Here is a 26,884-nt window from a genome sequence, read left to right as displayed (position 1 = left end):
TTTGCCAAATGCAAACCTAAACAATATATATACTACTGAACATACATTTACTGTTGATGTAATACATTGGACACCGTGATGTGTGTAATACTTTGTTTTAATTGCTGCATTTACAAGCACGTATAAATGGTTGTTCTTTATACAGTCTTGATGTGTATTTTGACCGGTTGTGATTGATCAGTTATTACACAGCAGTATGCGCTGGCTGAAGATTGTCGAGATTATCAAGCATTTCGACTGCAACGATGAGGAATTGCAATAGTCCTCATTTGGCACAAAATAAAAACATATACCGATCTCGGTAAAAGGCAAACAACAGCTGGGCTGGGCGAGGGAAGCCATGGCAAGGTCTGGTGCCATCAACTGCATTGGCTGTGATGACCTCTAACCTTGACAGTTTGACACAATGGGCAATAAGAAACGAAAGACAAATAGTTCACTGCTTTAACCCACCGGTGTGTTGAAGTGTCTTTTGTGAACGTGACACTTTTTTACTGATTGGCCGTGTCGGGTGGTGGAGGGTTACGACACATTTATAAATAACGCGATCTAAACCCAAAAACGGTGAATATGAATAATATTGGTCGCGAAAGCCTACGTGTTAAATAAGAAACGAGTCACACTTTTATTTACAATTCGCTTGAGCACAGACTTGCCCAACACATCAAACCCAGTGCGTCTGTCACTGACATTCAAGAGTAAAACATGAACATATGAAACAGGTCTTAAGAAAATATTCTGTACGACTCCCTTGGGTGCCAAACACATTTTGTGCTGAGCTACCACAAGCTGGGAGCTGCAGTGGTTTCCCCCCCCACCACCCAGCAAGTCGATTGGCAGGCTGCATGGGGTAAAGTGCGAGTCCTCCCAATTCTTCAACATCTTGGCCAGTGTGGAGAAGAGGTCAAGTGTTCTCCAGGGGGCCACTCGAGAGCTCCCTCTAGTGGAGGCCCTTCTGCTGGCAGTGTCGAAAGAAAAACGTTACAGGGCTGCACATCTACATTACCACAACATCACGTGTGCTATTTATCTTCGAAGGATTGACTAAATAAGAAATAAGCCAAGCCGGATCCACTTTTCTTTATGATGCAATGCATGGCTATGCTTACATCACGTTCTGAATAAACAAGCTAGTGTAAAAAGAAAGTACATATTTACTTTAAAAGATTTGTTTTGAACCTCCATTATTCAGAACAGAAATATGAAAAAAATACTAGCTGCAGTTAGCTGTCAGTCCTGATTTGAGTGAAATGTTATTAACGTTTCAAATAATTCTCAGGGGGGAAATGTTAGCCATGCTCATGCTTTAGCAAAAATATATCTACGTCATTCATAGAATCCTGGAGAATATGGCAAAGGTGTGACTGCAACGGAGCACAAAAGCAAATAATTTTGTATTGTAATATATACGCATAAAAGCCAGTAGGGCCAAGTCTGTATCGCTCATGAAGCCAAAACAGGCTAAAACGCACAACACTGCACTGCCGCTTAACCAATATTTTGGCGTAAATTAGTCGTGCAGCCTAATGTGTAAAAGTCTATTGCTATTCTCAAGCCTGGCCAATGGTGGCTGAGCTCCAAGTGAAGGGAGGAATTTTGCCAAGATACCAAATAGGAAAACTATATCATTCAAAATTATCTTGGCCACAAATGCAGCTGTCTGTCATGACCTTAAATGTTGAACCAGAATCAAGAGAAGTACCAGAACGCCACTGTTGCCAAGAATGTGGCTCTGCAACCAATTAGAGAATTCACATTTAAGCAGCTGAGCTATTCTTTCACACACACATAGGCAGTTGATTACAGGCGATCCAACACAATTTAGAAATTCTCTTCATAAAAAAATGACACGAACTGTAAAATGAAAGTAACAGCATGGTCATTCCCCCATTTCTTAATGTCAGCCACACTGGAGTCCCACAACCACCATGCGGCAGTTAGGAAGCGCCAAAAAGGCACGGCTCAGCAATGACGCGTGGTACACCATGGAATGTGTGCTCCATATGGCAGCACACCATCCTGGTGCCTCGGACCAGGGCCTGACAGATACATTTCCATTATGCATTCGGTTGCCACGGTGTTGTGGATCGATGTTTTTGAAAGTGTAATCAAGAGCATCCCGTTGCATGGGTAGCATTTTCCTTATAGGTGAAAAGGTAACACTTCAACTGCCTGTATATTCACATATCAAGGCATAAGATCTTCCAACACAGTTATTCTTAAAAGATTTTTCGGAACGAGTTGATTTTCTTCGACCTATCGAAAGCATGGTATAACAGTTTCGGCATCGTCCCTTAATGTGACCGCGTACAATTTAACTATTCTGTAAATTCATTTATTAAGGCACAGGATATGTCAATAAGGATATTCTTAAGAGATTCTTAGGAACATGTTGCATTTTCATGGGGTTAACCAAGCATTTTCTGAACATCAACCTGAGTAGGACGACTGATATTTCCAGGGACCACTTTAGCGGTATCTTTGGCAATGCACTAAAAAAAGGGTCCACTATGATGTCTCACCCCCTTCCAGCGTGCATCAGCACTCATTGGTTAAGTTCAGAGGAACCAGCAGCCAAAGGACTGCTGGCTCAGATGAAGGAAAGCTTACACATTTAATGTATTAAAGTACACAAATGCGCAGCAGACTGCAGGGAAGAGAGCAAGAGGGCAGAGGAAACAAATGGCTGCTGTGCGTGGAGCAAAAAGACACAAGTTCAAGAGCAGACAAGTGCTGCTCTATTCAGCCGGATGAAACATCATCAGTGCTAAACTGTAGGTCACATTCACAGCTTTCAGGTTTTCGTGTTTGTCTGAGAGTCATGCAGCTTAATGGGTGGCCTTGTTGTGCGCTGGGTGGCATACTGCTGGCTAGCGCTCTGCCTACGCCGATCCAGCGCCTCTTGCCTCTTGCGCTCAATCTCTTCAGGGCCGCATCGCTTTGGGCCTCCTAAAATTCGCGCACAGAAAGTGTATGCATTAGGGGTACGGTTAACACAGATTCTTGTTAACCAAGCCTGGCACAGAAACCACAGTAACATCACCAGCACTGTAATTAATGATTGTTATACTGTGCAGATTAGTGTAATTGACACTATCTGTACACTCCAGTGTACTCCATAAGCTATGCTTATGTGTATCGCAGTGTACTGTGTGTAAATTGAGTAATCAAGTTGGCCAGTTATATAAATCTGAAGTAAAAATTTCCCTTGGATTAAACCTATTCAGATAAGGAGTTAGAAGACATGGGATTTGAGCTGTTTAACAAAATGACCTGTCTACCCTATGGATACACGACCCAACTAATCAAGACAATACAATACTCTTTGGTTCTTTCGGTAAAGTCACGTAGAAAGAAAATAAATTTAATTAATTAATTAAGTAATTCCTGCAGTCACGAAAGCTTCAAATCAAGACGATACAATGTTCTATAGTATTCCTTATGACAGGGTACCCTACAGTAAACCACATGGTATGCTATGCTTGTGTGATCTTCATACATTCCACACCGTAATGCTTTGTGCTTAACAGAATTCAAACTTATGCTTGTGGATATCCCACTGCACTTAAGACATTGCTTCAGTGCGGACAAGAGGCCCTTACATACCTGTGAAAGTCACTGTCGTGTCCGTGTAGTGTCTCCGCAAGACAGGCTTCGAATTCGTTGACAGGATGTCAAATGCTGAGCGGCTGCGGTTCAGGGGGCCACCCGGAGCAGCTGGGGGCGCGCCAGTGGCCCCACCGCTCCTCCCCTGGAATTCGCCGATCCTCGGTGGCCCTGGACACGCAGCTGCTGCCTCGGGCACGGTGAGTCTGCGAGTGGGCGGCACCACTGAAGCCCTCGGTTTCGACACAAATGTCTGGGCGCCAGCTGGCAGGACGCTCGATAACGGCACGAGCATGCTCGCCTTTTCGCTCCCTCCTGCCGCCCGAGCCTGCAGCGGCATATTTATGGACTGGGTGTGGCTGGGCAAGACGGTGTTCAGATGCACCATGTGTGGAATGGTCAGTGCAGAGCCGGATTCACCCACGGCGCTCCGTGTTCCCATGCCACCCTGGGCCAATAGCGAAAGCCTGCTGGAGTTGTCACTCACCCTCTCAACAGCCGAGTTGTTGTTCGTTCGGACGAACTTGAAGCTGTGCTGCTTCGTGGGACATGTGCCTGACGATACCTCAAAGCAGACCGCCCCAGCTGTTGCTGCAACACCGCAGGAGGCACCAGAGCCACTCGGCTTCGCATCCGCCCTGGCAGGCGGGCAGTCTGCAGTCAAACTTTCCGAAAGTGTGCACTCGTTGTTCACGGGGTCAATGTCTGATTGCTTGTCCCAGATGCCGTCAACGGGCTCCCGGATCCTGCTCAGGAGCTCGTCCATATTACCGAGGTCATCCCATTCATCCTCACCGATGACAGTACTTGCAGCATTGGGTTTAACTGGGTTGGGATAGGAGATTGGGTTAAGATTGGAGTTGGAATTGGAGGTAGCATTGAGGTTAAGGTGGACATTAAGGTTCAATTTGGAACTGTGTGCAGGATAAAAATTATGGGTAGGGTTAACTTTACAGTTGAAACTAGGTTGAAGTTTGGTGGAAAATGTATAATTAGGCATAGAGTTAACACTCTGGTTAGCTTCAATGGTCTGATTCGGGCCAACAACTCGGCAAGCAATTCTGCCCTTCTCTTGGCGTGAGCTTGTTGCCTTGAAAAACTCACGGTTAATCTGAACCACAGCAGGGCCCAGAGAGTCTGCGCACTCGAGCTTAGTAGACATTTTCATTGCTGCATCCCTCTGACCAACCACTGCATGCAGACTTTTTACTGCGGCCTGCATTGGTCTGTTTGGCCGAAATCCACTGGCACACGGACCTTTACCAGACTGGTCTGCACTCCCTCGCTCTATGCCTGTCGCAATGCTTGAGGACGCGCTCTGCAGTGGCATGCTGGGAAGTAAATTCTGTTTTTCTAGGGAGACCTTATTAAAACCGTTCGGAAAATATGCTGAATGCGCAGATGGCATTGCACTCTGCTTAATAGGGGCATTCATTAAGCTAGATGTAGCTTCAACAGAATCAGGTTTCAATCGAGCAGGCCCTTTTGTTTCCCCCTGGTTGTCCTGCATTTCATCCACGACTAAGGTTCTTGTGGCAGTGGCATCCACACGTTCGGAGTTCGTCACAAGGTCAGACAATTGAGAGGAAACAGCGATGAAGGAACTGTCGTGCATCCAGTCATCATCCTCCCAGTCATCAAACACGTTCTCCATGGGTAGATTCGACCCTGGAATCACACGGGCCGCCGTGACACCATCCCGTGCTGCGCCCTCGGCAAACGCCAACACTGTGTCTCCTGTTTTCGTGTTCGTGGGCCTGGCACTCCCAACTTCCTTATTCCGCTGTGCGCAGTCAGTAGCACCGCTGGGTTCATAGCACAAAGGTCTTGCCCTCGCCCCAGCAAGCGGAGCGTCGATGACGCAAGAAGACAGGTCCCCAGCCAATAATACCTGCGCCGCCTTAGATGTGCAGCGCAGACCTTGAACACTGTGACATGCCGTTTTCTTGGCCAGGCTCGGAGCAGCGGACGCCGTCGCGAGCTTATCTTGGGAACCTGTGCCCACCGCACCCCCTCCACTGAGGGGATGCGACGGGTGCATCGTGTCCTCGTCGAACAGGGCGTGCAAGTCTGCCTCGTACTGCCACCCTGAGCCATTGGCTTTGGGCGTGCTCTGCAATGGTGGACAGAAAGTGAGCTGTGATGGCCGGGGGCGGTCGCCGCTGTTGGCGGACGCGTGTTCGGACGCGGGCTCCGGCGACGGTTCCAGCTCGTGAGGCAGCGAGACGATCACCAAGGAGCTGGACACGGGAGTGCCGAGGATTCGCGTGGGAGTGCTGTGATCTTCGCGGCCGTTTTCTGAGCGTCTGGCAATGCCCGCGCGTTCCCTCAGGATCTCTGCGTGAGTTAGACGCGTCGCCGAGTGGAGAGAGCCCTGCGGCGGCAGGTCTGCTCCAAATGCGGTCGTCACTCTTGCGCAGGTGGTGGCATTGCCATGCTGAGGCGGGGACCGGACGCGCTCCGAGCACACGGTCGACGGGGCGTTGTTGCCGTCCCGGGACGCACGATCTATGTCCTTTGCCATGCTCACCAGCTCCTCAGGGTGCAGCTCCCGACACTCGACCCTCCGTCTTTTATTCCTGCTTAATAAAAAAACAAGAGCAAGTATCTCCATTTAGCTGTGTAGACTCTTATAGGACAGTCACTATTCGTGAGCCTTTAATATGGCTGGTAATCATTTGAGGGGGAATATAGCCAGAACCACAACTAGCTGTCATTATTTCTCTGACTACAAGAACTGCTCATTTAAAATTGAGTTAACTTAGCGGACGCCCATACCTGATGTTGGCTATTAATTTAACTATGATTACCGAGATTACAATACAGTACAGAATGTAATACAGATAATAATATGCCACATTGTGCCCTCACTTTCTCAATATACAATGAAGCACAGACACAACCATTCAAAAACAAATATTCAAATATTCACATGGCAATGACTGGCAGAGCATGCAAATAACTTGTTAGACCATGTGAACAAGACCTGGCGCTGGGTATTTTGACAGAGGTGACTTGAAAAAGGTTTATATCAGCTCCAGCCACCAATTTTCACTTGAGCGTACAGTAAAAAATTAAATAAGGGCGGATATAATTGCAGTGCAGTGGAAAAATATCCTCAACACCCCCCGCCCCCACACTCAGCTTAACTTAGCTTTCTTATCTACTTCCGCCCCCTGCATCACAAAGCTTCAGTTTCAACTCCAGGTTACCTCCCAGCCCACACCCCGCCCCCACACCCACCATGCCCCCTCCCCCCCGCAACAATATAATTCCTCGTCACAGCCATCTCTTAGACACATTTAAGCGATTATGCTTTCGCTACGTTGTCCCCACCTGAAGACGGACGCTTGTGTTGCGCCCGAAACGTCATGCTTTAATTTAGTTGTTTTAATTTATTTTATTTTTTATCTACGTGACTTTACCGAAAAAATCAAACAGTATGGATCTTTGCAGTCACGAAAACTTCAAATCTAGAATTCTCAACACCTCTGCCCACGGTGAATCAGAATATTTATATATCCTGGATAAATCTGATGAACTATGAAGCTAATTTTCACAGATGTCCAGCAACCGTGTGCACATACAAAAGCTCACACATTAACTCAAAAGAAAAAGTCTCCGTGTTTAAATCTAGAGCCGTGGCCTGGCCAATGTTACCCCTGGGTGCTGTGTTCATGGTTGATGGGCTCTGGTGAGAAGGAACTAGATGATGGAGAAATGCCTTCCCCGTCCATCCAAAAGGTCACCAAGGAACCCATACTGTTGGGCATGGGCTCTTCCTGCACACAACACACACAATCACAAAATCAGCACCACATTAACCACTTTCCCGATTCTGTTCCGATCATGTACGTTTACATCAGGGGTCCTCAAACTTTTTAAACAGAGGGCCAGTTCACTGTCCCTCAGACCGTTGGAGGGCCGGACTATAGTTTAAAAAACTATGAACAAATTCCTATGCACACTACATATATCTTATTTTGAAGTGAATAAACAAAACGGGAACAAATACAATATTTAAAATGAAGAACAAGTAAAGTTAAATCAACAAACTTGCCAGTATTTCAATGGGAACTATGGGCCTGTTTTTGGCTAATGAGATGGTCAATGTCTGGTTCCATATTTGTCACTGCTAGTCGTAACAAGTGATGCAAGTGTGCATCCGTTAGTCTAGATCTGGTTGGAAATTTCAAATGTTTCATTCTGGAAAAAGTCTGTTCACAGACATAAGTGCTGCCAAAGATGGTTGCCATTTTGAGTGCATGGTTCCTGAGATGAGGATATGTCTCAGAGGGGAGAGATGCATAGAAATTATGAAGGCTGCTTGACTTGAATGCGTCTTTCAGAGAGTCACAATTCTGCAGTTCATCCAGTTCCATTTGGTAAATTGTATCCACATTTTCAATGTCAATAGAAAATGGGTTACGGAAAAGCTGTATCTCCTGTTCATGGAGATGAAGCTCTTTAAATCTAAATTGGAACTCCTTTTGCAATTTTTCCAGTGAATCCACACATGTTTTGTTTGGGAATTGCAACCAATGGTTTTTCCGCTAACAGATTTTGAGTTGTGGGGAGATGGCAGAAGTTTTCCTCCTTAACTTGTTTGATGAGGAGGCCTAATTTTATTTCAAATGCTTTGACATGTGATTGCATATCACAGAGGAGCTTTCCCTTTCCTTGAAGTTGCACATTGAAACTGTTGAGTAGCTCCGTTACATCTGTCAGAAAGGCAAGGTGCCATTTCCATTCTGCATCATTGAGCTCTGGTACTTCTTTGTTTTTTGAAAGCAGAAAAGCTGTAATCTGTGGAAGTAAGTCATAGAAACGTTTCAAAACTCTCCCTCGACTCAGCCAACGGACTTCTGTGTGGTACAGAACATCTTCATAGTCAACATTTAGTTCAGACAGAAATTCCTGAAATTGTCTGTGGTTTAGTGCATGAGCTCTAATGAAGTTAACACAAGATACCACAAATTTCATAACAGAGTTCCACTTCAGTGATTTACTACACAGCGCTTGTTGGTGGATGAGGCAGTGTATGGCTATTGGATGAGAATGGTTATGTTTGTCCATCTCTTGGTTAATGCGAGCAATTACTCCTTTCTTAGACCCCACCATGCTAGGAGCACCATCAGTTGTCACACTGGCTAGTTTAGCCCAATTCAGCTCCAAACCATTCACAGTTTGGCAAACCTTTTCATAGATATCCTCTCCTGTAGTTGTTCATTTGATGATTTGCAGTGCAGCAAACTCTTCTGTGACTTCGAAATAGTCATTCATCCCACGAATAAAAATTAGAAGTTGTGCAGAATCACGAACATCATTGCTTTCGTCGAGTGCCAAGGAAAAATAGGAAAGTTTTTTTGTGGAGTTTTACAAATGCTGATGCAAATTGTCTCCCATTTCTTCAATCCTCCGTGTAATTGTAGGTCCTGAAAGACTCACTGTACTAAATAAATCGGCCTTCTCTGGACACATCTCTTTGGCAACAGAAATAAGGCATTCTTTAACAAATTCTCCCTCCACGAATGGTCTGCCAGTGCACGCTATTAGCTTGGCAACTTGAAAACTTGCTCGCAGTGATGAAATATTTAGCTGCTTCTACTTCACAAAAGTATTTTGCTGAGTTGTTAATGTATTTTTCAGTTTTAATATTTTATCTTTTCTCACTTCTCCGACCAAACAATCATATTTATCTTTATGTTGAGTTTCATAGTGTCGACGTAAATTGTTTTCTTTGAACACAGACACTATATTCTGGCATATCAGACACACAGCTCTTTCCTTGTACTGCATGAAAAAGTAATCATAAGTCCACTGTTCTTTGAATATCCTACACTCCGAGTCAATTTTTCTCTTTCTTGACATCAGTTTCCTAGGGAGTCAAAATTGCTATTAGTAAAATACCAATATATATATACAGCGCTACAAAAACAATATACCAGCAATAACTTTGCCCACACAGAGACATACAGACTGCACTGCCCATCAATGCAGTCTGATTGGGGGAACTCCGCTTTTACCCCAGGCTCACACTGGTGCGGGTGCCATTAAAAAGTTAATTACACCTGCAGTTTTGTTCACAGATCGCAGTACATCCCCAGCACACAGGAATATCACTGGGAGTGGAGCCGAGGGGCAAGTGAGGGAGCTGAGGGAGGGAGAGCCAGTCAAGCGCAGCCAGGGGAGGGCTGGCAGTCTTAGGCCTGGGGGGCAAGTCCAGTCAATTGGTCAATTAAACCATTCACCAGCGCAGCCCAATGAGTGCCCACCACCGCAGCTCAATCAGTGCCCACCGCCGCAGCTCAATCAGTGCTCACCAGCGCAGCCAAATCAGTGCTCGCCACCGCAGCCCAATCAGTGCCCACCACCGCAGCCCAATGAGTGCTCACCAGCGCAGCCCAATTAGTGCTCACCAGCGCAGCCCAATTAGTGCTCACAAGCGCAGCCCAATTAGTGACCATGGGCCGGATAAATGTCCTCGGCGGGCCGCATGTGGCCCGCGGGCCGTAGTTTGAGGACCCCTGGTTTACGTCATTGGAATATAATCGATTCCGAACGGAATAGGAAGGAAAGGGCATGCGGGAGGGCGTGTGGAACAGTTTGGCGCCATCTGTCATTGAGTGCGGTCGTGTTTCTACAGTTCTCTGTGGTGAGTACAGTACAATGTCTATAAGAATAACGGCACCAAGCCTCCCTACATACAATTAACGCTAACCGCTTGCGCGTTCAGAGATTCAGCGGTGAATGGGACCCACCCTGCAACTTGCAGACGTCTTGGATTGTGAAAGGGTTAATTCACCTACTCGCAACAAGCCACATTTCTAGAGAATTAGATTGTGGGTTATCAAATGTTCTAGGACACCCTTTAATTCATAGAATTGCCATTGGAGTGACGCATTATACAGGAATCCCCCATTATACGTAAGGGATGCGTTCCTGGGAAATACTACTTAACTCTAAATTATTTAAAGCGAACTCTAATTTCTCACAGATATAATGTTAAAATCATGATTTGCGTTCCTAGCCGATATTCCTGGACGAAACAATGCGTGACTAAATATCATTAACTATACAAAAAGCATACGATTATAAATTAACATACATACATTTTAACTCAAAATAAATACAAATAATTAGATTACACTTACCAGAGATGGTTGAAGAGATGAAGGGGTAGGATCAAATGCCTTTTCATCTGACGATGAAGCTGGAACCACTGGAATGTGCACTAGTGGGGAATCTGCCTCTCTTCTCGACTATTTTCCGGACTTTATGGCGTAATTGCAAAACGTTTAAAAAAGATATTTCCAAAGATAGCTGGACAGCATATTTCTTCTTCTGCTGGTACAGCTTAGCTCCTTGTAGCAGTGAATGCCAATGAATATTAGTGGTGGTGGTATCGTCCTCATCCTCAGCTCATTGATGTTCCAACTACATCAGCTCTTCACCATGGGGGACTCAAACAACTCCACTATGTTGTCCGACTCCTCCACATTGTCGAGTCCACCTATCTTGCGATGCAATACTGCACTGTACACATGTAGTGGGGTGAGAGCCCTCCACGTGCTACGCACGCATTTTTTTCAAATATGCAAAGCATTCTACTTGTAAGGAAATGTTCCCTCATTCACCAGCAACGTATATGCGAAACAACGCATAATGATGCAATTTGTAGCGGGGGGATTCCTGTACCTTTATCTGTATGCCTGTGTGCATGCAAAGGCATTACATAAAAAAAGATTTTCAAACACTGTTCGATGTCCTATTTTGATAAGGGGTGCATGAGTGTGAAATGATGAGGTCTGCATGTCCCGCAACACAAGAGTGGCACACTGCAACAAACCTTTGGAGCACCTCATGCGAATGTGCACCTACCACAGGCTTGAGCTTCTTGATGATGTCAGCCACGTTTGTTTTCGTTAACCAGGCTCCCCTCCGCTCGGCTGCGGCACACGCAGAACGTGGAAGCATGAGACAAAGAGTCCAACCATAACACAAACCGTACCAATTTAATTGTACTGCATGATGGAATCAACCTCACGAGTTTATTATTTATTTTACCAGATGGCTTTAAAGCAAATAGATGGGAAAATAATCTCATCTAAAAGAGCGTTTAAACTAAATGGCACTTTTTCCTGGCACCATCAAGCCCATTTGAAATTACACAAAGCATCAAGCAAACACCTAGCATTTCGCTCTTACTTTAACACATATCCTGCTAGTTTACGTAATATTCTGAGTAACGATCACAGTAATTCAGCAATGAATGGAAGCCAAATATGAAAGGTTTACGTGAATCATAATATTGACCAGAGAGAGCTGTAACAGTCCTGCATCTTGTGAATTAAGTGAACAGGCTGGTATGTAAAGATACAGGAGTTCAGTCAGGCCACAAAAAGGGAGGACAGTTAAAGCAAGGATTCATATTCTTAGGTTTTTTCGGTAAAGTCGGTGGGCTCTCATGAAATTGTCTTTTCCAAGACCAAGGTTCTCTGCAAACCTCCTGGCTACCATCAAAGGTTTGTACACGAAGCCATACAAATATACAAACACAGACATAATTTCAACCGTGATGATGGTTACAAACTGAGTAATCATTGGAAAGATGTGATTAACCATGCAAAAAAGATTTAACTACACTTATTTGGCCAATCTTATTTGACAGACAACTATTACAGGTTTACCATGTTCAGTTGTTTTCACCTTGTCACAGGTTGAGTCACAAACCGTACCTCTCCATAACAAAGGCTCACCCTCTTAAGCCTCACCTTACCATATGAATAAAAAGTGTGCTGTACTTGCCGCTCCCCCCCCCCTCTCCAACCATTATATAAACGGAGTGGTAGCTCCTGCAATCTCTCATTTACTTGATACAGCTGTTGTGGCTGTGACGGTTCCACCTGAAGACGGAATCTTGTGTTGCCTCTGAAACGTCGTGATTTTTATTTTACTTTTATTAATTTTAATGTTTTACCTACGTGACTTTACCGAAAAAACCTAAGAATATGAATCCTTGCAGTCACGAAAGCTTCAAATCTAGAGTTAAAGCAAGGCTGTGCAAACGATATCGCGCCTGGGTTCATCAGCAACAGAGTGCAAAGAGGCCGTCCATAAATGACGTGACGCGATTTTGGACGATTTTTGCCCCCCCCCCCACCCATCGTCACACGGCGTCAAAAAGTCAGACCCCCCCCCCCTCAAATATGACGTCACAAAGTTCTGCCCCCCCCTCCCCAAAAAAAATATAAAACATGCTTCAAATCGCTTTAAACTATTGTCATTATAGTGCGTATTTAATGTGGTGCTGCACTCTGATGTTGTAGGAGAAAACATTTATTAAAAAGTCTATTTAATTAAGTAGAACGTATTGTCTATATTTATTTATTAAAGTTGCGCATTTTGATGTGACGTCACATTTCTCAACCCCCCCCCATCGCCACACATCGCCACAAATGTCTGACCCCCCCCCACCCCTAGGTGCGTGATGTCATTTATGGACGGCCCCAAAGGATTGGTGGTTGCAGGGGGACATTGTGCAGACCGCGAGGTAAGAGGTAGTTAAGAGATGTTTAATAAAGTGATAGCTCAGGACAAGGGTGCAGATGTTTTCTAGCCAGCTCGATGATTGAGTCTAGGACGCACACACTTGAGCGAGAGTATTTAATGAGAGTGGAGTTTTTTTTGTAAGAATGAGGACATATGGTTTATCAGCTATTTCAATGTGCAACAAACAAACGTAATATGTAATGCTTAGAAATTGATTTAATGCTAATATAATGATTTAACAATACATTGTCAATAATTGAGGATATGTTAAATTCATTTCTGAAATACATGATATTAAAAATCAAACGTAAAAGAAACAGCAACAAATATGACATGTGCCGTACAGTCGTGTTCCTTGATGTGTTCTCGTCACCTGTGGGTCCCTGGGAGGGCGAGAGTGGGTTCCAGGAGATGTCGTGTTCAGACTCGCTGCACGTCGAGGTGTGAGCGGCCAGCCCAGACTCGAGAACAGCGCTGCAATGTGCGTTGGAGCTCATTATGTTCGCTGCGAAAAATAACATTACAGGATCTGAACACATTGACGAGGAAGCATGCACATACACTCGCTTGAATTGTCTCACACTCAACCATTCCAGCCCGATTGTAGTGCGCTCATGACGCCAACCATTAAAATGCAAAACGTCGTCGAGTCCAGGGGTCGGCAAACTTCGGCTCATTAAGGACCACTTCTCGTCCGTATTCGATATCGGACACGAATTCTATTGTTTAGTCAAGGGTCACAATACGCGCGTTACATCATATTGTGTAGAAATCAACACTTTCTATTTATTAAAATGTAATACAAATACGCCGTTACATCTCGGCTAACTTTGGAAAATATAGCAAACAACACTGTACAAATACTGTACCTCTGATTATTTGTACGAAATCATTGCAACATACATACGCAACTGAAAATAGAAAAAAAAAACATTACAAGTATGAGACATTCCTTTAATCCAGTAGAGGCTTTAAAAATAAGTTAAATAAAAAACTTTTTAACACGCTTTCATTTAAATGTACCGCACTAGTAAATGGCAGAACTCCACGACTCCAGGAAGTGGCCCCGAGGCTTGCCACAACGTAAGGGGCCGTGGTCAATTACAGCCAACGTCAGTTGAGCGTGGACAATTAGACCAAAGCCGAAACATAACATAAATAAATGTGTATCAATATTTTTTTCATTTTTAATGATAGAATATAGTATTGTCATCAGTATGACATAAGTATGCCAAGTTTGCAGTCGATACCACATTGGGAAGTGGGTGAAAATAGAGTTACAAGATTTGAGGATACAACAACGACAGAGTGAGTTAGCCCACGTGCGTGACGCTCACGCCATGCGCCACTTTCAAAAATAAGCAACGCGCGACGATGAACGTCGTTCGCGTCGTTTGTAGCCAACCGGACGAATTGGAGGCGCACAAACAAGGCAGCTTTGGTGGGAAACCACCTCCCCCCCCCGGTATTTTGTTTGCGTGTTTAAAATAATATTTTAGTTTTTTGTAAAAGTAATATTTTGATTTAAAACGTCTAGATTTGTGGAGCCCAGCTCTGTACTTTGCCTGTCCTCTCTCTTTCACGCCGTTCCCTCATCACCATCATCAACCGTAGCCCTCTCACCTTCACCAACCCACCAACATTAACAGCCTCTTAATTTAACCTGATTTACTCCAACGTTTCATCTCACAAAGTAATAACAGACTCGAACGCACGCTATTTCATGATAACCGACAAGTGCATTAATGATAACAGTGTATTATGGCAAGGCACACCTTTGTTACAGAAATTGGCGTCCAGGCGTTTTAATGGGACGTTGTATTTTGTAGCTACGCGTCTTTCACGCCATTTGAAACCGCTTTAACACCCAACCACCTGTTAGAAACTTACACCCACGTTATTCTACTGTAGAGTAATGCACGCGTATCCCAGCGTTTGGTTACATGTCACCGATCCTGAGCGCTTCCCCGGCCTCACCCCTCGCCATCCTCCCGAGCTGCGAGGCGGCGGTCCTCGCCTCCCCGCGCCGCTGCCGGCTCAGCCTGGCGCCCTGCTGGGGCCTCTGCGGGGTGTGCGCCCCGTCCACCGCCACCTCCCCTCCTCCTCCTCCCGCCGCCGCCTCCTCCACTCCATCGTCCCGTGCTCGCGTGCCTCTGCAGGTCTCCTCGCCGGCTGTCGGTGGCTGCCGTCGGGTCCGCATGCTGCGCCCAGCACGCCCTGCGCCCTGCCGGCCCTGGGGAGGGCAGTGGGAGGAGGAGGTACCTGGGGGGGCTACGAGAAGGGGGGCTACGAAGAGGGGGGCCCGGTGGTGGTGGCGGAGTGGAACCGACCCCGCGTCCCCATCGCCGAGGGGTAAACCGCAACCCTCTCAAGTGTCGTGATCCTGCCTTGGCAGTGGTGCACAGGCGGCAATAAAAGAATGTCAACACGCTGGTCGGCAACACTGTGCCACGAAATGTAAAAACGAAAACATAATTGGCGACGTTTCGGGCAATGGCCCTTCGCCAGAGCAGGCAACTTTATCAAAAGCGCCGCCTTTCCCAGAGGCTGCGCGCTGATTGGTTGAGCGCCGAGTCGCGCGGGACCAATCAGTCACGAGCTCGTACCGCGAGTAACTTTATCGACCATTGGTCGGATCGCCGCGTCACGTGGGATAATCGTCACGATCGCCGCCTGCCTATTGGCTGACCGCGTCGGGCGGGGCGTAGAAACCGCCTGCGCGTTTCCGCCATTGGCTGGTCATGGTCACGTGGCGGGCAACCCCCGAACCCCGTGGACCTCTCCCCGCTGCAACTTTATTGACAACGGGGGCGGGGGCGGCAAAGCCCCCTCGCCTGGTGGAGCCAATGGGCAAGCCTCTCTGCTGTCACGTGACCCGAGGCGAGTTGAAACTTTATTGCGGCGGTGTAGCGTGCGCCAGAAGCGCGCACACGGAGACAGCGCGCGGGCGCCTCGGGGAGGGTAGTGGGGAAAGGGAGCGCTCTCACTGGGGAAGGGAGAGCTTCACTCGGGAAGGGGGGAACTTTTGACTGGGGAAGGGGAGAAAGAAGGTGTCAACAGCGAGGAGAGGAATGCTCGCGGCGGGGCTGCCGCCCGACGTGGCGGCGCTGCTGCCGCGCGGCGCCGAGAGCCTCGCGCTGAGCTTCTGCCCGAGTGAGGTCCCCGCCGCGGCGGCTGCGCTCCTGAGGGAAGCCGTGGAAGCGCAGCGCGGAGACACGGCGCGGGGTGAGCAGTGAGACGGGGTGATGGGACGGGGGTGAGGAGACGAGGTGGGGGGTGGAGGAGACCTAAGTGAGGGAACAGGGTGGGGAAATAAGGTTAGGGGTGAGGAGACAAGGGTGATTGATGGATGGGACAGAGTGAGGAAGTAGGGCGAGGAGACAAGGGTGAGTGGTGGAGGGGACAGGGTGAGGGGTGAGGAGACAAGGGTGAGTGATGGAAGGGACAGGGTGAGGAGACAAGGGTGAGTGATGGAGGGGACAGGGTAAAGGGTGAGGAAGTAGGGTGAGGAGACAAGGGTGAGTGATGGAGGGGACAGGGTGATGAAGCAGGGTGAGGAGACAAGGGTGAGTGATGGATGGGACAGGGTTAGGGGTGAGGAGACAAGGGTGAGTGATGAAGGAGACTGGCTGAGGAAGCAGGGTGAGGGGTGAGGAGACAATGGTGAGCGATGGAGGGGACAGGGTGAGGAAGCAGGGTGAGGAGACAATGGTGAGTGATGGATGGGACTGGGTTACCTATTACACTCACCCCACCAAGGCCCTGTCAATGTGTTTCCTGCTCCAGAAATGTCAAAGGCAGCACTGGACGTGGCGTGGGAGGGCCTCAACTCTGCGTGCTGGCGCGACGTGAGTGTGGAGTGGCGACGGTTCTATGCACTGAGCGCCCTCGTAGCGGCTCTGTGTGAGGTCAAGGCTGGGAAAGAAGAGAACCTCAGGGTAGGTATGAAGTTGCTCATGTCCAGCATACATGTATCATCTATGATAATTGGTTCTTTACCCTTCTATCTGGCAACAAAACTGACACCTTTTTTTACAAGGAGTCATGTTTGCATAGACCACAATACCTGCAGTCATAATGCAAGCAAAAAACATAACTCTGATAATGTGCACTGTCCTTGAAGGTGATTGGTCCACACCCGAGACAGCTTTCTTTAGAGCCTAGTCTCACATGGGTTGGACCAGATGACGCCAAAAGGCACACAACTAAAAGACAATGCACCATCAGAGTATGAGAGCTCGGGGTAAGCATTTACACCATTGGAACCTCATTTGCCAGTAAAAAATATGATAATTTTTTTTTTACCCTTCTATCTGGCAACAAAACTGACACCTTTTTTTACAAGGAGTCATGTTTGCATAGACCACAATACCTGCATTGTCTTTGAGTTGTGCGCCTTTTGGCGTCATCTGGCCAACCCATGTGAGACTAGGCTCTAAGGAAAGCTGTCTCGGGTGTGTGTCCTTGAAGTTGATTAACTTCAAGGACAGTGCACATTATCAGAGTTATGTTTTTTGTTTGCATTATGACTGCAGGTATTGTGGTCTATGCAAACATGACTCCTTGTAAAAAAAGGTGTCAGTTTTGTTTCCGGATAGAAGGGTAAAAAAACAATTATATTTTTTACTGGCAAATGAGGTTCCAATGGTGTAAATGCTTACCCCGAGCTCTCATACTCTGATGGTGCATTGTCTTTGAGTTGTGCGCCTTTTGGCATCATCTGGTCCAACCCATGTGAGACTAGGCTCTAAGGAAAGCTGTCTCGGGTGTGGACCAATCAACTTCAAGGACAGTGCACATTATCAGAGTTATGTTTTTTGTTTGCATTATGACTGCAGGTATTGTGGTCTATGCAAACATGACTCCTTGTAAAAAAGGTGTCAGTTTTGTTGCCAGATAGAAGGGTAAAAAAACAATTATCATGTGGAGGACCTATTATATAACCTTCAACAAAGGCCAGAAAACCCTGGCGCAGATCGTAAAACGGTGCAGATCAAGCGGTGGGGCCAATGTGGGGAAGAAGCAGGGTCGAGAAAGGAACTGGTGGAGCCAACATAGGAGGAGAGACAGCAGGTCAGCGAAATTAGCCAAACACGTTGACGAACGTGTTGAGTTTTTTCATTGTTATTGCGCTTTCCGCTACAACCAATGCGGCATCACCAAATAATGAATGTGGTGACGGGGTGGGACCAAATAGGAGGGACAGGACAGTTGGGGAATGACCTTAACGGTGAACGAGGCTCACAGGATAACTTATCAGATCATAATGCCATTTTCCGCATGCTCCATTTGTTTATCTTCCCAGGAGGCTGTGCGGTTTTGTGACCTTGGTCTGATCATGGGAGCGGCGATTCTCGATAACATCCTCATGCGACTGGTTGCTGTGCTGCAAAAACGTCTCACTGGACTTAAGAGGTCCCATGACCGGTTAGACGATGCGCCATGTGACCTCAAGCACCCTGATGCAAAGGTAGCCACACTTGGTTGAAAGTATTGACTGCTGTAAAATTTTAAAACTAATTTTATTTGACCAGGTAAGGGCACACTGAGCTATACAGCTCTTTTCAGAAGCGACCTGGCCACAAATGATAGCTCAACGAAGTGGATTATTATGTGGAAATGTATATCAGCCATATTTCTAAATGTGGATCCAAAAACCGGAGGACCCGGAGAAAAATCCACGGGGAAAACATGCAAACTCCAAATATACAAGCGTCAAAGGCCAGACTGCTCAGGGGACAAGTAATTTAAACACCGCAAATTACGACAGTTAGGGGTTACCACTACTTGTGTTAACTTGTGTTCAGTTTAGCGCACACACCCTAGCACCTGACTCTGCCGCATGATACACGAGAATCTACTCTCTTGTGGCCTGCATGTGCACCAAACTTGGTACGTACACCTAGGGAACGTTATCACCCTGGTTTTGAAAGATGTGTGAATTATGTTTTATGGGGAGATGTGTCCTTTTGTGGACATGTATTTTCACCATACATTAGTGTGGCTTTAAGTTTTAAAACCCTGCCGAATATTGTGCAGATGTATGAATATTGGCACCAGTAGTGTTATCATTGGAGCACTGTGAAACTGCCGAGACAGGCTACGTTTGAAATCTGACCACATCAGAAATATCAAATGGTAATGGGAGGTATTTGTTTTTGTGTGTGTGAACCTGGCGACCAGAGTTCGATTCCCGCTCACGGCCAACACGACCAACACCAGTGACGATTATCTGTACCGGTCCTAGGCCTCCCCTAGGTCAACTCGGCCTCAAATTAGTACCTGGTGCAGTGTGTAAACATTGCCACTTGGGAGATGAAGGCGGCCGGGCTAGCCCTCCCTCGTGTCCCGTGCCGGTCTTCATAGGTGCTTGCTGACAGCACTTGCCCCAACAGTCTGTTAAGGCTACACGGGGTGTCTTTGTCTAGGTGTGCCGCCTCTCCCCTGAGCGGGCTGTACCGCAGCTCGTGTGCCCATCCATTGACACATTCCGTCGACTGCACTTGCTGCCCGCTGAGCCCGTACTTCTGCAGGACACAGTCTCCCACTGGCCTGCCCTCACCAAGTGGAGGTCACTGCTCACCTACCTTTCTCACATTTTGTAGCTTGGCTCTGACTGTTGAGTGAGTGCTGTTATCATATCAATTAATTTGCCTATTCCGGGATAATGAGGGGGACCATGAGCTTACACAACCACCATTTGTTTACGAATTTTTGGTAGCACCCTCACTACACAAACATTTTATTACTCAATGCTCTGTTTTATTTAAATACATAATTACTTGATGGCCCCTTTCAATGTACCTTTAACAGCAGAAAAAAACATGTAAACAAAGGATATTAGCAAATAATAAGCCAAGGTGTTGGTTTAAAATAAGCCAGAAACCCAAGAGTTTACATTACAAGTTGATACTGCATTCTGTGAACTTTTTAATCCCCCCTCTATTTGTGGTGAATCAAACTCTTGTCACAAAGATGAAGCCGAATATATTTGTAATCCCTATCATTACCTTAATGCTATGGTGACATTACCTTTGCATCTATGGTGAATGCTCCATTGACGGACACTCTCAGGACTGACCTAGGTGGAGTATTGTTGGTCTTTATGCTGAATAATTTGGCTCCATGATCCCCATCACGAGCCATTCTAACTTTGTATTTAGTAGAGTGTGGTCCTGAAAATAAGTTGTTGTACTGTTTGTCTGTTCCATTGTCTATCCTCTCCATCTTCACACACCACACAAACAATCAGGGTAAGGTATGGCCAAATAATCCCCCTAGCCTGCACGGCATGGAGAGGCCCTCATCCAGCAGTGGATTGATAAAGGGGCTGTACATGTAATGACACTTTTTCCTGCATTCTGTTGGACGAAATGGGTTCTTTGTTTATTGATGTGTGTGCAGCTTGGGTTACCTAGTGCGCATGGCCGGTTGCCGAACTGTTCCAGTGGAGCTTGGCTCGCGCTACACGGACGCTCATTGGACTCAGACTCTCATGACGCTGCAGGAGTTTGTGGAGAAGTACATCATTAATGCGGTACAAATGCACATGATATGCGACCATTAGGAATCTCCAGCATTAAGTGTGTTTTCTCTCTCTATGTGTGTGTCCTCGTGTTGTCGCTCTAGTATTTCATGCAGTCACTAAAGCTCCAAATCTCTCATTGACATGCTAATTTCTCTACCCCCCCTCTCTCTCTTTGTCCCCTCTATTTAAGGCCTCGACACAGAGGCGTTGTTTCTCTGTGTGCCTATGTGTGTCTCTCTCTGTGTTATCTCTCTCTGCTTATGTGTCTCCTTGTCTGTGTTTTGTCTTTCTCTCAAATTTAGCAATCTTTGGAAGAATGTAATCAACCAGGTAGGGTGTTGACTGTTATGTTAGCCGAATCTGTGTTGCATTGCATTATATTTCTAAGTGTACTAGGTTTGTTTTCTCTTTCATTTGTACCTGATGATGATTGCTTGTGTTGCAATCGAAACGTCGTATGATATTATTTCATTTATTTTTTCTTTATACATGACTTTACCGAAAGAACCAAAGAGTAATTCCTGCAGCCACGAAAGCTCCAAATCAAGTTTGAATCTCCAGTATTTACACCACCGTCAGTCATGAACATCTCCATCTCCTTTCATTCATCACGATTCGCTTCTCGAAAGCATACGTCATTTATAACCATTATCCTCTATGTTTATTGCATTATTCTTTATAACCATGTTCATATCATAATCGTTACATCACAAATTATGTTATGTCTGTACAAATACATTATATATGTTTGACCTTACTTCCATGAACAGTTGCTGTTATTGGCATATCTGGCACTAATCCATGACCTTCCCTGAACTCCCTTGTCATTGGTTTATTGGCACTTTCATATCACCTCATCACCCCAGCAATGCGCCATAGTAACTGTTACCTTCTTGAGCCCGTTTGCCTGTGTACCTGCTACTCTGTTTTGCAAACATGATGCAGTAAACCGTTAAATACAGTGGAACTCCTCGTATCGGTGGTGTGTGTTGATAGGTGGTGCACTATTCCCAGATCCCATATGAGTTAATCTGCAAAATTAACAAGTGTTGTGAAAGTAACTGCTGAAAGATAGCATTGAATAATATTATTTTTTTCACAGGAGTCCCAACCAACAGTGGGTTACCTGGCTCAACATGAACTGTTTGATCAGGTGGGACACTTAAGAACGTACATGTACCCACTTGTATACTGACATCCATGTGTATGTATTTATACGCTTGAGTGGATATGTGCGTCGGCAACAGGTATGGGGAACAATACATAAAAACCTTTAGTTATGGTTTAAAATAAAATCGTTACGTTTGGTTGCGGGTATTTTTGAATTCCATTCTATTCCAGGATCAAAACATGTTTTCAGAATGGACTTTTGAAATTCCTATGAAATTATTGGAATTGAATGAAAGGACTTCATCGGGAAACATGATTGTAGCATGAACACGTGCTGAACTCTGCCTAATAAAAGCATGTGTTTTAAAAATATGCATAATATTTAGTGTTCATGCATGTGTTTAAGAAAACCAGACAGGACATCAGCTCACTGCATTTAACAACCGTGGTTATAATCCTGGGTAGTTAAAGCATGTGAATTAGACACCAACTTGCGTATGTTCTCAAATCCGTGCGTTCCTATTCTTGTCTATCAAAGTAATTCTAGGCATGTACCTGTCCATGTTAATTTGTGCACTTTTCAGCTTGTGTTCCATTTATGTTGCATTTTTTGTGATTCATTTTGTAATCAGGTATGATTCAACACAGTACATAAAATCCGTGATCTGGTCCCGTCTGTAAAAGATGTGGTTCCAGACATACAGTACCCTGGCGTCTACAAACTAAGTTGCCTCTGTGGTAGCAGTTACATTGGAGAAACCAAACGACATGTCTCGGACCGCATCCGTGAACATAAAGCAGACCTGAAACACGGTAGGACAAACACCTCAGCCGTAGCAGATCACTGTTACAATTCAGTGGGCTCACATGACATTGACTTCTCCAAGACAGAGGTTCTCTGCAAGCCATCTGGCTACCATGAGAGATTCGTTCATGAGGCGATCCACATATACAAACACAGAGACAATTTCAACCGAGAAGATGGATTCTGGCTCAGCAATCATTGGAAGGACGTAATAAACCACTTCGGATCTTAACTGATTGTTGTTCACGTTTATGGTGACTTTCAGACCGCAGTCCACTCACTGGCATTAACTGTGTATCTTGTGTTCTCCACAGGGAATGCATTATTTGCTCCATTGCGGGTCTCCTGCCATCGTTCTCCCATTCACATGTTTCATTGCTTCTACATACTATTAACATGCCCTCCCTTTGTTAATGCTACCCCCCTCCCTTTGGTGCTGCTGATCCTGCATAATACATGGGCATAATATGACTTTGAAACCCCCCCGCCCACCTCCTACGCATTTCCCATGAATATGCTAAATTCCTCTTGATATGCACATTCTTTTGTTAAGGCTCTCTTCTTCTTCCACCTCCAACTCAGCTTATATATAAGCTCCTAGCTTGGCAGTGTCTCATTCTTCACCTGAAGACGGCTGCTTGCGTTGTAGCCGATTATTTGATTTTATTATGTTTTATTTTTATTATTTTATTACTTCCCTTCTACGTGACTTTACCGAAAGAACCAAGAAAACGTACCCAGATGTATACAAATGCACAGCTGATGTTCGCAGTTGTGGTACCAGTAAATGTTATGAGAGCTGTGTTGTTACACCTGCTTGTTTACAAGGGTGTAATGGTGGTGCTGATTACATTAATATTTCTTGTGCAGATCCCAGATCTTAGAAATGATATTGTTATTCCGGACTACTGCTGCGTGTCAGAACGAGAGGGAGGAGATGACGAAGAGGAGGGAAGCGAAGAGGTCGTGATCAATGCATGGTTCGGCCCTGGTGGCACGGAAAGCCCTTTACACCATGACCCGCAGCACAACATTCTGGTGCAGGTACACAAGTGTGTGTTCACCCAGAGGCACTTTGAATTGCTATAATAACAACCATCTACACCACAAATGGTAGTGTGACATCCTCAAGGCACTAGTGCCAACCTTGGCACAACAATATTCTTCATTCACCACTAAGTCACATTTGAATCTTCTGGAGTTTGCATTAGCTGACTGACAAGAAGTCACGGGTCAGAGCTGGATGATATAGCTTAACAGAACAGAGCGACTGGAAAAACAGAACAACTTTAGAACTCGGTCAACTTTCTGCGTTAGCCACACGGTGCAATGCTCTCTGTTTTGAGTGTCACTTTGCTGCCTCCTATTGGTAGAAGCGAGAAGCCATTTGTCTCACAATAGATACGTTGTGAGTTTATTACCCACAATGATATGACAACATAGTTAACTGGCATTCCATTGCTTGCTGGAGCAGGGACACTGACTTATTTTATGACCTTACAAAATATGTGTACATCCTTGTTGTGTTGTCTCTACTACATTGCTGTGTATGCATATTTGGCACAAATTATTAACAGGTTGATTCGATTGTCAACATAAAAATCGGTAGTAGAGATATTTGCATACTTTTTGCAAAACTGAACGACAAAGAACGTTCGTAAACACATGAATCAGGGCTGTAACGTGCATTTAGCTTTTTAATTACGTGACCGTGTGTATGTGTGCGTGTTCATTAATGTGGGTATAAAGGTATTTGGACAGAAGTATGTGCGCCTCTACTCTCCAGAACACACTGACAAGCTGTACCCTCATCCATCACACCTGCTGAACAATACCAGTCAGGTACAAACACTGGCACATCACACTGTTTTGTCTGTCGATGATGTTGACGGTGGAAGCTTGTTACAGCGAGGAATTGTGCTATATCACCCACAGACTGTGAACATTGCCTGTTGTGATGGTCAATGTTTACTATCATCTGTCTCCCCCTCCTACTGTCGTCGTGTCCCAGGTGGACGTGCTTAGGCCCGACACGTGTCAGTTTCCCCGCTTCACCGAGGCCCCGTTCCAGGAGGTGGTGCTGTCCCCCGGAGATGCACTCTTCATTCCTCGCAAGCACTGGCACTATGTAAATTCACTCAGCCACAGCTTCTCTGTGTCCTTCTGGTGGTCTTGATCACACACGCACACAAATGCAAGGGCATGGACGGGCTACATCTCGCTTCGTAGGCTGGCAGAGACGGTGCTGTTCATGGCAAATACACAGGCCAGAATGCTAAAGAATTGGGTTTGTTGTACTAGCACCACTCACACATTTCTGTGCTCATGGTAACACACTGCACCAGGTACTAGGTTTTATTTATTTATAAAGCACCTTGAATCAAAGATCTCAGCACTGTACAAGACAAAGCAGATGATACCCCACATGATAAATTGTAACTTATGAATTGTAAAATAAATATTAAAAGCCATTTGCTGAATTACCTCAAAGTTTTATAAATGTAAGTGTATAAATACGTTTTCGGATGAGCTTAGGCCGAGTTATCCTAGCAGCGATGCAGTGGTTCGTGCATTGTGCTATGAACCTAATGACCTGAATTTGATTCTCAGCCGCAACTAGCATAATTTGTGAGTGATATCTGAACCGATTCTGACCTGCCTTCAACCTGTGCTGACCAGCATGGTGAAGTATGATAAAAACGGCTTCCATGACTGACATGGCATGTGGAGGCCTTCATCTAGCAGTGGATTGACAAAGAACTGTAAATTATAGTCTATGGTTCTTTCGGTAAAGTCACGTAGATAGAAATAATAATAATAAATAAAGTGACTAAAGAATTATACAAATATCACGACGTTTCGATCGCAACACAAGTGGTCGTCATCTGAATATTCTTTTTTATTCACTTTATTTTTATTATTTTATTGTTATAATTTTTTTCTATCGACGTGACTTAACCGAAAACCATAGAATGAATTCCTGGAGTCAAGAAAGTTTTAAGTCAAAATTTAACTAAATTATATTATTAATCGGGGAGGAAGGGTAGTCCAAGCCAAGTTTGTATGCCAATTGCCACTGGTATTGTGACTTTACAAAACCAGTAATGTTTGCTCTTATGGAATTATTTGTAAGAGTTGAATGTTATTCAATATAAGCCACAAACAACACCTTGTGGAAGACCGAACACAGAAGATCCCTGAGTTTAATCTCCCACGAAGCTCATGGTCCACCCTAAACTGCATCTACTGTGCAAACCATGACAATTGCAGATAGCTGATGCAAATGGAAAATAAAAAACTCGTGGTCATCCAGAACAGACCATATAACGTATAATGACGCAATGCCTGATCCACAAATAAGAAGGAGACATCACAGCGGTGATGACACACTCCGCTACTCCTGACGCAGTTGACTGGCTTGACCACCTGAATGTGAAATTGTAGTTGTTGGTCTGCATCTTCATCAGCCGTATGAAAGAAAAATATTTGCTGAGTCGGTAGACCCATGCTGTTATGCCCTAAATCCAAAATGTGCTAACTATACAAAGTTATCCACTCTTGCTACCTGTACACAAGTCTGTTATCCAGTTGTACATAAAGGGAACAATTGACAAATTTGTGTTTTTTATGATTTAAAGTGTAATTTTGATAAATGTGTTGCATAAGAAACAAGCACACCATATTACATTTAGTCTCAGTATTAAATGTATTGAGTCAATGAGTGAGAGATTGGTCACAGGGTATGTAAGGAAGGTTTCTATCACGGTGGCGAAATGTTATCTCCCTCACTTGGTATGCAGTAGGTTATGGGTTCGATTCTGACCCTGATCATGAATGTTCTCACGTTCTCGCCGTGGTCGTGCGGTTGTTATTCCGGGTCATCTGGTTTTGCTCTCCAGATTTAGAAACATGCGTTTAGATTATTTGGTATCAATTCCCACATAAAAAGCTATTTCCAAGGGCTGTCATGTGTGGCCTGGTTGCCTCTGAAAAAGAGCCACTAGCTCAGTCGGCTTTATCGGCTGAAATAAGATCGTTGAATCTGGGGAAAACATTGCACATACCTGATCAGGCACCACATGCTGCCCCCAGCCGCTGCCCCCAGCCGTGTCATCTCACCTGTCATCTGTGCGCCACCACAAGGCTTGGCTCTGCTACGGGTAATTTCATTTTCCTGGTAAATGAATTCCCCTTGAAAGTATTTACATTCGTCGTAGATATTTATTTTTTAGTGGCTCTGTTGGAAAATGTATGTATGCAACTTAAATTGATAAGTACAAATT

At 45.3% G+C, this 26,884-nt stretch overlaps 2 protein-coding genes across 8 annotated transcripts; one reads left to right on the top strand and one right to left on the bottom strand.

The window, feature by feature from the left end:
• Window positions 1–2,411: 2,411 nt before the first annotated feature.
• LOC144933365 (uncharacterized) lies at window positions 2,412–15,692 on the bottom strand. 2 transcript variants are annotated; one of them, XM_078858048.1, is made up of 6 exons: window positions 15,136–15,692; window positions 13,532–13,663; window positions 11,488–11,555; window positions 7,267–7,388; window positions 3,607–6,188; window positions 2,412–2,949 (listed from the first exon to the last, which is right to left on the bottom strand). In XM_078858048.1, the coding sequence occupies exons 1-6, from the start codon at window positions 15,356–15,358 to the stop codon at window positions 2,795–2,797; spliced, it is 3,282 nt and encodes a 1,093-aa protein (XP_078714174.1). In that variant the 5' UTR covers window positions 15,359–15,692; the 3' UTR covers window positions 2,412–2,794. The 2 variants fall into 2 exon arrangements, with proteins under 2 accessions (XP_078714174.1, XP_078714175.1); XM_078858049.1 differs by having other exon boundaries at window positions 3,607–6,185.
• A 466-nt stretch (window positions 15,693–16,158) lies between these two features.
• On the top strand, window positions 16,159–26,602 carry KDM8 (lysine demethylase 8). 6 transcript variants are annotated; one of them, XM_078858050.1, is made up of 10 exons: window positions 16,159–16,383; window positions 16,945–17,096; window positions 18,464–18,628; window positions 19,587–19,729; window positions 20,563–20,695; window positions 21,192–21,233; window positions 21,789–21,839; window positions 23,472–23,645; window positions 24,351–24,443; window positions 24,613–26,599. In XM_078858050.1, exons 1-10 carry the CDS (start codon window positions 16,230–16,232, stop codon window positions 24,775–24,777), a joined length of 1,272 nt encoding a protein of 423 aa, XP_078714176.1. In that variant the 5' UTR covers window positions 16,159–16,229; the 3' UTR covers window positions 24,778–26,599. The 6 variants fall into 6 exon arrangements, with proteins under 6 accessions (XP_078714176.1, XP_078714182.1, XP_078714181.1 ...); XM_078858056.1 differs by having other exon boundaries at window positions 24,388–24,443; window positions 24,613–24,748; XM_078858055.1 differs by lacking the exon at window positions 18,464–18,628 and having other exon boundaries at window positions 24,613–26,602.
• The last annotated feature ends 282 nt before the right edge of the window (window positions 26,603–26,884 follow it).

The sequence above is a fragment of the Lampetra fluviatilis genome, chromosome 7 (assembly GCF_964198595.1).
Source record: "Lampetra fluviatilis chromosome 7, kcLamFluv1.1, whole genome shotgun sequence".
Taxonomy (NCBI): Eukaryota; Metazoa; Chordata; class Hyperoartia; order Petromyzontiformes; family Petromyzontidae; genus Lampetra; species Lampetra fluviatilis.
The sequence above is the reverse complement of the archived record's forward strand: the minus strand, read 5'-3'. Positions and strand labels throughout refer to the sequence as shown.